Source organism: Phoenix dactylifera, chromosome 1, assembly GCF_051530095.1.
Source record: "Phoenix dactylifera cultivar Ajwa chromosome 1, Ajwa_hap1_PhDact_Kaust_v1.1, whole genome shotgun sequence".
NCBI lineage: Eukaryota > Viridiplantae > Streptophyta > Magnoliopsida > Arecales > Arecaceae > Phoenix > Phoenix dactylifera.
Genome location: NC_143190.1, coordinates 68,782,938 through 68,795,100, shown reverse-complemented (window position 1 = coordinate 68,795,100; position 12,163 = coordinate 68,782,938). Strand labels below are relative to the sequence as shown.

Genomic DNA, 12,163 nt, shown 5'->3' with positions numbered 1-12,163 from the left:
TAATTCAATAAAGAAACAAAGGATGAATAATATATTCAATGGTCCCTCTCCCTTGAGAACTTGTTCATGGAGGAGGTCCATCGCTTAGATCCTAGATATTGCTAAAAGAAAAAGTGAGAAGGAAGAGGAAAATGTAGAGAGAAGGCAATACAATCTTTATTCCATATTTTTATACAAATGGTGCCATAACTCTCATTTTATAGATGGAAGGGAGGCTATACACAGCTGTATAGTCTAATCAATATAGCTGTATACAACTGTTGTACAGCTAAACTATATAGCTAACATCCTTCCTCAAACTCAAGATGGTATCGAAGATACCAACTTGAGTTTGCTAATCAGATCACGTTGACACCTCGGTAGATGTGCCTTCGTAAAAACGTCAGCAAGCTAATATGTAGAAGCAACATGTATCAATTGAAGAGTGCCTTACTTGATATGATGCCGAATGAAGTGACAATTTATCTCAATCTGCTTCGTTCGTTTATGAAACATATCATTATAAGCAATTTGCATGGCACTCATTTTATCACAATAAAGAAAAGAACTTCTGGTCAAAGGAACACCTATGTCATGCAGTAACCATCGAAGCCATAAGAACTCAGAGGTAGTATCTGCTAGTGCACGATACCCAGCTATTGAAATTGAGCTCGGAACAAGAGTAGCTACAGTTACTAATTTCCTGCAATGGAAAAGAAGAATAGTACAACCCAAAGAAAGATAACACAGGTGAAGGAGACAGCAAAGACAAAGAACTTGTATTCAATTCACCCCAAATCAGTACACTATATGCAGGCCTATTTATAGGCTTATGAGACCCATTGTCGTATAGTGGCATGACCACTATACAAGGAAACAGTTAAAACATAATCCATTAATATAGCTAGGCTACCAACTCGTTCAACTTAAAAAATAAACAAAAGACTCTTTCAACTAGAATAGAAAAGCCCTACAGACTCGGTCTTGAGCTTGCATCAATTTCCAACACTCCTCCTTGATGCAAAACTATTGACACCAAGCAATTCACGGAAGTGAGAAAACTTCTCATAGGATAAAGCCTTGGTCATAATGTCGGCAGCTTGATTGATCGTCGAGCAGTGGTGCATGTCTATTAATCCTTCCACTACAATTTCTCTAATAAAGTGATGCCGAATTCCAATATGCTTCGTTCACCCATGAAACGTAGGATTATTTGTCATTGATATTGTTGATTTATTATCACAAAAGATAGTAGTAGCATCAAGTTAAGTCTGATGAAGATCTTCAAGAATCCTTCGAATCCATATTGCTTGACACACCGTAGATGTAGCTGCTATATATTCTGCTTTCGAAGATGATAAGGCTGTTGTGGCTTGCTTCTTCGATGTCCAAGAAATGGCTCATGATCCAAGAGTGAAACAATAACCTGATGTGCTTTTCCGATCATCCAAAGAACCTGCCCAATCACTATCTGTAAAACCAATAAGCTTGAAGTCTGAAAAATACCAAATCCCAAAATTAATGGTGCTACGAATGTATCCCAGAATGTGTTTTGCTGCTCCCAAATGATGCTTTGATGGGTTGTGCATGAACCTTGAAACTAAACATATAGCAAACATAACATCTGGTCGAGTATGAGTCAAATACAACAGTCCTCCAACTAATTTTCTAAAATTTGTTGCATCAACCTTCCTAGTTCCATCTTCTAGACATAACTTTTCTCCTGCATTCATTGGTGCATTGCAACCTCTGCAATTTTCCATATTAAATTTCTTTAATAGACCATATGCATACTTCTCCTAAGAAAGAAAAATTCCATTCTATGTTTGCTTGATTTCAAGACCCAGAAAGTAATGTAAGAGGCCCAGATCAGTCATTTCAAATTCATTCATCATTCTCACCTTAAACTCTTCAATAAGAGAGCATGAGGATCCAGTATAGATCATATCATCAACATATAAGGACACAATAAGAATGTCTTTACCTTTCACCTTGATGTAGAGAGTTGGTTCATTTATACTTCTGTCAAAGCCATTTTTCAGAAAATAGGCATCTATTCTACTATACCATGCCCTCGGAGCTTGCTTTAACCCATACAGAGCCTTTTGTAACTTGTACACCTTCTCCTTCATGCCTCGAACTGCAAATCCTTGTGGCTGCTCAATAAATAAAGTTTCTTCCAACACACCATTAAGAAATGCCGATTTAACATCAAATTGGTAGACTAACTATTTCATCTGTGCAGCTAGAGCTAAAACAATTCTTATTGTTTCAATTCGCGCAACGGGAGAGTAGGTTTCAAAGAAATCAATACCTTCTTGTTGTGCATACCCCTTTGCGACGAGCCGTGCTTTATATATATGTATGTTGCCATAGCATTGTACTTGTTCTTGAAAACCCATTTCAAGCCTATTGCATTCTTCCCTTCTGGCAAGTCTACTAGGTCCCATGTGTTGTTTCTTTCAATTGCTGCAATTTCACTTTCCATAGCTTGCTTCCATTCTTCCCTTTGAATTGCTTCCTCAAAACATGATGGTTCTATTGCTGCAAGAGCATAGTTACACGATTCATATATTTCCCTTAAAGATCACCTTCCTTGGAGGAGATTCAGAACTAGATGGCTCACAAACAACTTCTTGTGTTCTCATACTCCATGGAGAACTTTTAAAATTCAAGGACGTCTACGAATTGGAGAAGTAATAGAAGTCGCATGCTCCTCCCTGGTGGTTGACGAAGTGTGTGGTTGCCCCATCTCCATAAATCTTGAAGGAACCTGTTCAACTTCATTCAAGCTATAATACCCATTCTCATCAAAAATTACATCCCTGCTCATAATAAGCTTCTTAGTAATAGGATCAAGTAAGCGATAACCTTTGGTTTGTTCGCTGTATCCAACAAAAATACACTTTGAACTTTTCTCATCAAGTTTATGCCTAGTTTCAGAGTTCACATGAGCATAGGCAAGAGAAACAAAGATTCTTAAATGGCTTACTTGAGGTTTTTGTCCACACCAAGCTTCATATGGAGTACGATTTCGAACAGCCTTTGTAGGAGATCTATTTAGTAAATACACTGAGGTTGCCACAGCTTCTTCCCAAAGATAGTTTGGAAGATTTTTAGCCTTCAGCATGCTTCTAGCTATTTCAACTATCGTCCGATTCTTCCTTTCGGCCATACCATTCTGCTCCGGTGTGTAGCTTGTTGTTAACTGCCTATGAATTCCATGTGCTTCACAAAAAGACTGAAAGTCATTAGATAAAAATTCTCCCCCACAATCTGTCCTCAAGGTTTTAATGTAGTACCCAGATTGTTTCTCAACATATGCCTTGAATATTAAAAACTTAGAGAAGGTTTTATGCTTAAACCTTAAGAAGTACACCCAACTCATCCTGCTGAAATCATCTACAAATAAGAGAAAATACTTACTCCCGTTCAATGTTGGAGTTCGCATAGGCCCACAGATATTTGCATGCACTAACTGCAGTGGCTTTTGAGCTCTCCATGATTGCTTTATTGGAAAGGATGCTCTATGATGTTTTCCATAGATGCAACCTTCACAAATGAGCTCGATCTTCTCAATGTTGGGTAATCCAAACACCATATTCTTCTGCTGTAGCAACTTCAAACCACCATAGTGCAAGTGTCCATATCTCATATGCCACAACCAAGAGTCATTCTTTAAACTAGAGACAAGAGCATGATCATCAAGACACGAAAATTCCAAAGGAAACATTTTGTTAGGTGACATGTTAACTGTCATAATGGCAACACCAGATTTCAAATCATGGATTTCACATGTATTTCCTTGAAAAATAATCGAATAACCTCTTTGTGCTAATTGTCCAATGCTTAACAAATTATGAGCTAAACCAGGCCAGGAATATAAAGAACATCATAAATTTGTTTTTCTTTACCCGATTTAGTTTTGATAGTGATAACACCTTTGCCTGCAGCTTGAACTTGTTTGCCATCTCCAAGTTGAACTTGCAATTTTACTGATTCATCAATGTTTTTGAAGATTCCTTTCAAGCCTGTCATATGATTGCTGCAACCACTGTCCAATAGCCAGATATCATTCTTATTCTCTTTAACATTACAACATGTTAGAAAGAGATTGTTATCATCCATTTGTTCTTCAGTAAAATTAGCTTGTTGTTTAGACTTTCTTCTACAAAAACGTTCAATATGACCATACCTCTTACAAAAATTACATTGGACATTAGCATAGCGGTTACCTTGCTCATTATTAAAGCTTCTGTGTTCTGTGAATGAAGATCTTCCTCTTCCTCATCCTCGGTTAGCACCTCTTCCTCGGTAAGAACCTCTTCCACGGCCTCTTCCTGCAAACTTTGGCTCATGACTTTCAAGGGGTTTAGCAGCTTTCTGCTGATTAGAGATCTCCAACTTAGAACTAAAAGCTTGTTCAACATTTTTTTCGGCCGACCTATTAAGTCGTTGTTCATGAGCTTGCAATGAACCCATTAGCTAGTTAAGAGAGTAATCAGACAAATCTTTTGATTCTTCAATGGCTGCAACTATATGATCAAACTTAGATGGCAGACTTCGTAGAACTTTTTCAACAACCTTTTGGTCAGAAACATTTTCTCCAAGCGATCTCATTTGATTGATTATAACAAAAATTCTGGAGAAAAATTCTTGCACAGATTCTGCTTCTTTCATGCATAAGTTTTCAAGATCACGCCGAAAAGTTTGAAGTTTTTCTGAGATTACCTTATCCAATCCTTGATACTCTTTCTTTAATATGTTCCAAGCCTCTTTGGATTTAGTTGCTGTAGCAATCCTCGGAAAGATAGAATCTGTGACAGCTTGTTGTAATGCTACTAGTGCCTTGGCATCCTTCTTTCTGTTCTCCTTTAGCTCTGTCTTTTGTGTTGCTGTAAGCCTTGCGTCATCATTTGGTTCTGCATAACCATTCTCAACCAAATCCCACAAGTCTAATGAAATAAAAAATGTTCTCATCTTAATACTCCAAAACTCATACAAACCTCCACTGTAAATAGGTATTAAAGTCTGAGAAATATTGAGAGAGTTGCTGTTTGCCATGACTACTTCACACAGACTTTTAATAAATCAGTAACAAGTAGAGATTACCTCTCAACTTCAGCAAAAAAACTTGAGGAGAACTCGTACTGCTGACAATTCCCACTCTTCTTCCTTCCTGCCCAGGTGGAATGAACCTAAAGCTCTGATACCAAATGTTGAAATTGAGCTTGGAACAAGAGTAGCTACAACTACTAATTTCCTACGATGGAAAAGAAGAACAGTGCAACCCAAAGAAGATAACATAGGTGAAGGAGATTATTGTCCGATTTCCTGTTTACCTAAAAATATGCTAAACAGATCGTTGTTAGAACCGACAAACAAAGTTTAAATTAATTTTACTCTTACCTGTTCTACTCGAAGAATAGTGGTCGTAAGAAGTCGATCCACAGGAAGGCGTTTGGAGTTGCATAAAAATTAAACGTTCACTCGGATTCAAAATTGATTTTTGAATAATAGAAGAAAAACCTGACGTTGGAGATGTTGAATGATTCTCTGGTCTACCAGAGAATGTTTTCCAATTGAAACTAACTAAAAGGTAGGTACTTAGATTTGAAAAGCATTTATATATTTAATTAATCAAAGAAGAGCTTTGACATAAATTAAAATGGATGAAATTAAGAAGATTGAAGCGAACATAAATTGCATAAAAGATGATTTAATGTATTGCATAAAAAAATTAAAATTACAGTATAAAATAAAAAAATCTTACAAGTAAAACTCTCCACCAAAATAAAACTCTCTAAAATTAAAACTTAAGACTAAACCTCTCAACATAAGATTTTCAATTAAAAATCAAACTAAAAAAAACATTGCTCTCATAAAACTCAAACCAAAACAAATAAAATAAATTAAAACCAAAACAGAGGAGGCTCTGTTTTTCTTTTGAACAAGACTTTCTTTTCTTTCAAACCAAACACTCCTTCCCCTGTTGAACCAGCCGACCACCCCCTGTTTCTTGGCCTCAACCCCAACCGAGCGCTCCCCCTCCTCCCTCCTCTGTTCTTTGGCCTCCACCGAGCTCCCCCTCCCCTACTCTTCCTCCTTCTCCTCTTATAGCCGCAGGGTCACTTGAAATTTGGGGAGGAATCACGGGTCATCTGGGATGCTGGGAAGGAGGAGGAAATGGTGGGCGGATTGCTCCGGCTGACTTTCCTATTTGGCCACGGACACGAGATCGCCGGACGCCTGATGCGGAAGGCGCGGATGGCTGGGATTCGGATCGCGGAAGCAGGGATCGGCTGGGCGGATCGTGGAAGGGAGGCACGGACTTCCTTCTTCGGGCGCTGCTGGGATCACGGCTTGCATCACGGGATTCCGGGAGGTGGATCAAGAGCGGCTGGGATTGGATGCGGAAGGTGGGGACGCGCTGAAATGGAAGGAAATTTGGGCATTTTCACCGCGTGAAGAACGCGGTTGCTGGGACGAGGAGGAGAACGCGGACTGGACTTTCTTCTTTGGGCACGAGATCCTTTCTTCTCCCCTGTTCTACGCACGGGATGAGCCTGGGCGTGGTGCGGTTGAGGTGCGCTGATTGTGCGTTGGATTTGGGATGCATGCGGAAGGTGGGGACGCGGGCTGGTGACACATTTGATATGCAGAAGGCTGGGCTGCGTTCGATTGGGAGTTGGAAATTCACAGTTGGGTTGTCACAAGATCCCTGGGAATTTGCTGCTGGCTGGCACGCTGGGGATTGGGGGGAACGTGCCATGCATGGCACATTGGCACGGGCTGAAACGGACGAAACATAGTTGGGCTCGGGCTGCTGCGCTGATTGGGTGATACGATGGGGGCTGATCGTTTGAAGTGCGGGGAACAAGCTGATTGGGCTACTTGCACAAATAAAATATTAATTAGTTAATTTTATTATTAAAGATTAGCTAAAATACTAATTAAGATGGTTTGACGATTGCATTTTGTGCTCTCATTAGAGATAGCACAGATAAAGAACTTGTATTCAATTCACCCCAAACCAGTACACTATATGCAGGCCTATTTATAGGCTTATGAGACCCATCGTGGCATAGTGGCATGACCACTACACAAGGAAACAGTTAAAACAGAATCCATTAATATAGCTAGGCTACTAACTCGTTCAACTTAAAAAACAAACAAAAAACTCTTTCAACTAAAATAGAAAAGGCTTAAAGACTTGGTCTTGAGCTTGCATCAATTTCCAACACCAGCCTCTGTATAGGAGTGAGAGACAATTGTCTGCTTTTTGCTTTTCCAGGAGATAAGAGAGGAACCAAGCAAGAAACAATAGCCAGTGGTAGAACGATGATCTATGGGGTCACCTGCCCAATCAGCATCGGAATTGAAAGAGTAGATGCCCTACAAGCCAATCGCAATATGTATTGCGAAAGGTTTTTTCTTTTGATTTGTCCAAATCATGTACATGACATTTAAATATGAATAAAGGCGTTATGTTTTATCATATGCTGTTGATTATATTTATGATAAACTCCTTAGATTAGGGCAATAGTTTTAAGACTATGATGAGATCATACTAGTGAGACTTAAAATCCTAAAATCCTAATCTTAAATATTCCCAGTCATTGGTACATTGAGTCGGGGATCAATGATTACCGGAAAGACTGGCATGTCTTATGTATGCTCGATGCAGAGGATGATTGATCTCACAATCATTTGTGTGGAGACACTAATACAAAGATGTGGGTGCTCATTAGAGGAATGAGTTCACTGAATTGACCTACAAAGAGAAATCTTATGAAGTCTTACTTACATGTCAAAAGATGATTCTCTTAGTGGGAGTTGTGCAACTGATCCTATGACCTGAGATCACCATGGTATCTTGTGCACATGAACCCATATTTTGGTTTACACTCATTCATGACAATAAGTTATGTACGAGGTCTTCTGGATATGGTGAATTGTGTACGAAGATTATGAGTAGGTCAACAAGGAATTAATCACTTCTAGTAAGAGAAGATAGCATCCTATTTATTCTAATCATATGATAATTCAGGAAGCCTTTGATCAAAGCAGAATGAAAATTAGAAAGAGTTTCTAATGTTTCATTATTTGAATTATCACTAAAAGATTGAGAAAAATATGAATATGAAATTGAGTTTGACATATATTCATACTCATATACATATTTAGGATGCAGTTTGATTAAAGGATTGAATTGCATGGTAACTTGCCACTGAAGGGTATTTTTGGTATTTCCACCAAATTCCATATTTTCCGGGTAGACATGACACGTTGCTAGACGTCAATCTTGTTTTATAGGTTTGATCAAATTAAAGAGTTTAATTCGATCACCAATTAGAAAGGATTCTAATTGTTAAGTTCGGGTTCGCGCAGTTTGGACTTAAATCGATTAGAAGAGTTCTAATCAAGTTGGGTCAACTCGCACTCACACCTATTGCTGGCTAAGTATGGAACCCAATGGGTCACACACAAGAAAACTTATCAAGGGTCTAATTGGATTAGATCATGTTTGCAAGATAAACATCCTAGCAGGTGTTGCAAACCTTAGCTCCTAATTCGAATTGGATTCGAATCTGATTCTTAATTGATCTAATTTGATTAGATCATATTCTAATATGGATTAGCCAAGAGTTGGCACCTAATTGGCTTGGTTTGAGTCTAATTGGATTAGATTTAATAAATCATTCAATCTAGACCGTTAGATCTTGATCTACCGTTGGATGAAGACATAATGGAGAGTTGGTTTAACCCAATTGGATTGGGTTAGAGGATGGCTACCATAATTGACCATTGGATCTTAATCCCACCATTGGATGAAGACATAATGGGTCAAGTGAATGGCGCCTTGCATTGGAGCCCTTGGATCATCATCATGAAAGATCAAGAGGTGAGGCGTGATGGACATGTGATTAGCATGTGATGTTGACTTGGTCAAAATATGGCACCACATGAAAGGACATATCATTTGATACACCTCCTCACTTGATCTGCACCTCCTCTTATTTGATATGGCCCTTTAGATGATGCCCTTTCATGAGAGGATGTGTGGATGGGATGCATCCCTTGGAGATGCATCCCTACACCTATTATAAATAGGTTAGCACTCCATGGGTTTCATCATTCCAATTCCACCCCACTCCTCTCTTCTTTCTTTCTTACATTAGTTTCTTTCTTTCTAGCATTGCTTCTAGTGTGTCCTAAGCCAAGACAAGGTGGTCTTCTTTAGGACAAAAGGATTAAAAGTGATTTTAGAAGGCTAAAAGAAAATAGAAAGGAAGGAAAGCAAGCCATTAGAGTTCTTTAGAAGAATTCTGCATTAAGGATCAAAAATCTTTGGAGCTAAAGTCTTGATCAAGTTTTCGTGTGGATCACCATTGGAGGGCGGACACTTGGACGCCTCGTGGAGATTGTACACTTTGGATTAGCGTTTGAGGTATTCTACTAATTCTGCATTTATTTTATATCATTTGATTGTAATCATTAAGGTGATCTAGGCTTAAAAGGGTTTCATGCATAGGGACTTTATTAAGAAATTTTTAAAATCCCTAGCTTCCGCTGCTCATTATAACATGCTAAAACCCTTCAGTGGTATCAGAGCCATCCTTAATTGGTTCAATCAAATAATAATGCATGATGTATGATTATTAATTTACTATGAGATAGTAATGTCATATGCTTAATGAAATGCTGAAATATATGATTCATATATGATATGTTATGTAATAAAATATCATGATATGAAATTTTTCATATGAAAATATGTTGAAGCATATTAATTAAATTGCTTATGATTTATACATGCTATGAGATAGCCATGATGCATAATAGTTTATTTTAGACATGTTAAATATATGTTACTATTAAAGAATGTGCTAGAGACTAGTAAGCCCTCAATAAAAATTATATTAAGTCATAGTGTTGAAAAACTTTGAGCTAACCCATTCTAGAACAATTAATCTAATTGGTGTCTAAGGAAAGCACTAAAGGTGGTTACTTAATTAGGACCTTACTCTCTGAGTAAGGGGAGCCTCCCACCTGCTTACCTGGCCAATTGTTTGATTGCCTATTATGGATAAGCTTAATATTGATATAACACTATTGATAGCCTTCCTTCATGCCTCGATATTATTATGTCAAGATCCATGCTAGTTTGTTGTGCTAACACAAGACTTGCAATGGGGACTGATGTTATACTGTCTTGGTGCATTAAGATGCTTATGGCATATTTTAATATATTGCCTTGTTGTGCAACCACAAGGGCAATATTATTCGAATATGACTATATGGAAATGAAGGGTTTGACTTAACTAAAATATTATTGTTTGTTGTGCTAACACAAGGCAATAAGTATTTTAAGAGGACAAGATAAAGTTGAGAATTGCATGAGATGCAATTGGAAAGAGTTTCCTACCTTTGAACTCATAAGAGTTTGTTGTGTAAACACAAGGCTTTTTATGATGAATTAGGATCTCAACCCTACTAAGAAAAATTATATTTTCACGTTTATCATAGGAGAGGGCTATGATATTCGATAAAAATAGTAGGAGACAAATTAGATTAAAGTCCTTATCTAGTTGCAAACATGTCATCATGATTGGTCTGCTTATATTAGTTTTGTTCTTGCATATGTAGAATTATTAAATGGCTTCTTCACTTTCACTAAGAGGCATCTTAGATGCCAACAAGTTGACCGGACCAAACTATGTGGACTGGTTGAGGAATTTAAAGATAGTACTCACTCAGGAGAAAATTTCCTATATACTTGAAACCCCTGATCTTGGAGATCTAGGGGATGATGCTACAGAAGAGGAGGTTGCCACACATAAGATGTGGAAAAATGACAGTGTGACTGTCAAATGTATCATACTTGCCTCTATGAGCAATGAATTACAGAGGCAACATGAAGGCATGGACACTCAGTCCATACTTCTCAATTTAAAAGAGTTGTATGGAGAACAAAGCAGGACTGCTAGGTATGAGATATCTAAGCAATTGTTCCGTGCTAGAATGAATGAAGGAACTCCAGTGCAAAACCATGTTCTTATGGTTATAGACTTGATCACCAGATTAAGTCAATTAGGTTTTGCTATGGATAGTGAGCTCAGTCAGGATTTGATCCTGCAATCACTGCCTGATTCATTCTCTCAGTTTGTTGTGAACTTTCACATGAACAAGCTGAACACCTCCCTGCCCGAGCTGTTAAATATGCTCAAAACAGCTGAAGGGCATATTAAGAAGGATAAAGGTCCACTCCTTCTTATAAATAGCACCTCTATGAGGAAATCGGAAAATAAGGGTTCTAAGAAACGATTGAACCCCAAGAGTAGCATCAAAAAGAAAAAAGGAAAGAAAAACTCCGGATCAAGTACCTGTTTTCATTGCGGCAAAGCTGGCCACTGGAAAAGGAATTGCAAGAGTTTTCTTGCAAGTATGAAGACCGATGCAAGAGTTGCATCAAAAGGTATGTTTATGTTACATGCCAACTTGTCATTAAGTTCTTCAAATTCAAATTCATGGGTATTGGATACCGGCTGTGGTTTTCACATTTGCAAATCTTTGCATGGACTACAGAAAATTAAAATTTTGAAGAAAGGTGACTTCGAGCTGTATGGCGCTGGAGGAGAGTCCATCCAGGCTGAAGCTGTTGGAACCTACAACTTGGAATTGCCTTCGGGAAAGCTCCTACAATTAGAAGATTGTTATTATATGCCCAAAATTATTAGAAATGTAATTTCAATTCCTTTGTTGTTAAAGAAAGGTTTTGAAATTAATGGAAAGGGCAATGGTTGCTCTATTTATTTTTCTAATAAGCATCTTTGCAATGGCATTATAGAAAATGGTCTTCTAGTTTTATTACTTAATGACAATGTCTTTCATATTAATAAAAGCAATAAAAGAAAGAGAGAGAAAGTGAATAATACCCTCCTTTGGCATTGCCGACTTGGTCACATAAGTGAATCAAGAATCAACAAGTTATACAAAGAAGAGTTCTTTGATCCTTATGATTATGAATCATTAGGAACTTGTGAATCTTGTCTTATGGGAAAAATGACCAAGTCTCCATTCACTGGACATGGAGAAAGGGCAAGTGAGTTATTAGGACTTATACATACAGATGTATGTGGTCCTATGACAACTCCAGCTAGAGGTGGATACTCTTACTTCA

At 38.0% G+C, this 12,163-nt stretch overlaps 1 protein-coding gene across 1 annotated transcript; it reads right to left on the bottom strand.

Annotated features, from left to right (window-relative positions):
- Positions 1-4,464: 4,464 nt before the first annotated feature.
- On the bottom strand, positions 4,465-5,043 carry LOC148715515 (uncharacterized). The gene has a single exon (XM_088714972.1). The coding sequence runs from the start codon at positions 5,041-5,043 to the stop codon at positions 4,465-4,467; it is 579 nt and encodes a 192-aa protein (XP_088571098.1).
- Between the last annotated feature and the right edge of the window lie 7,120 nt (positions 5,044-12,163).

Coding starts and splice junctions, on each gene's coding strand:
- LOC148715515 (XM_088714972.1), bottom strand. CDS start 5,043: ATGGCAAACAGCAACTCTCTCAATATTTCTCAGACTTTAATACCTATT.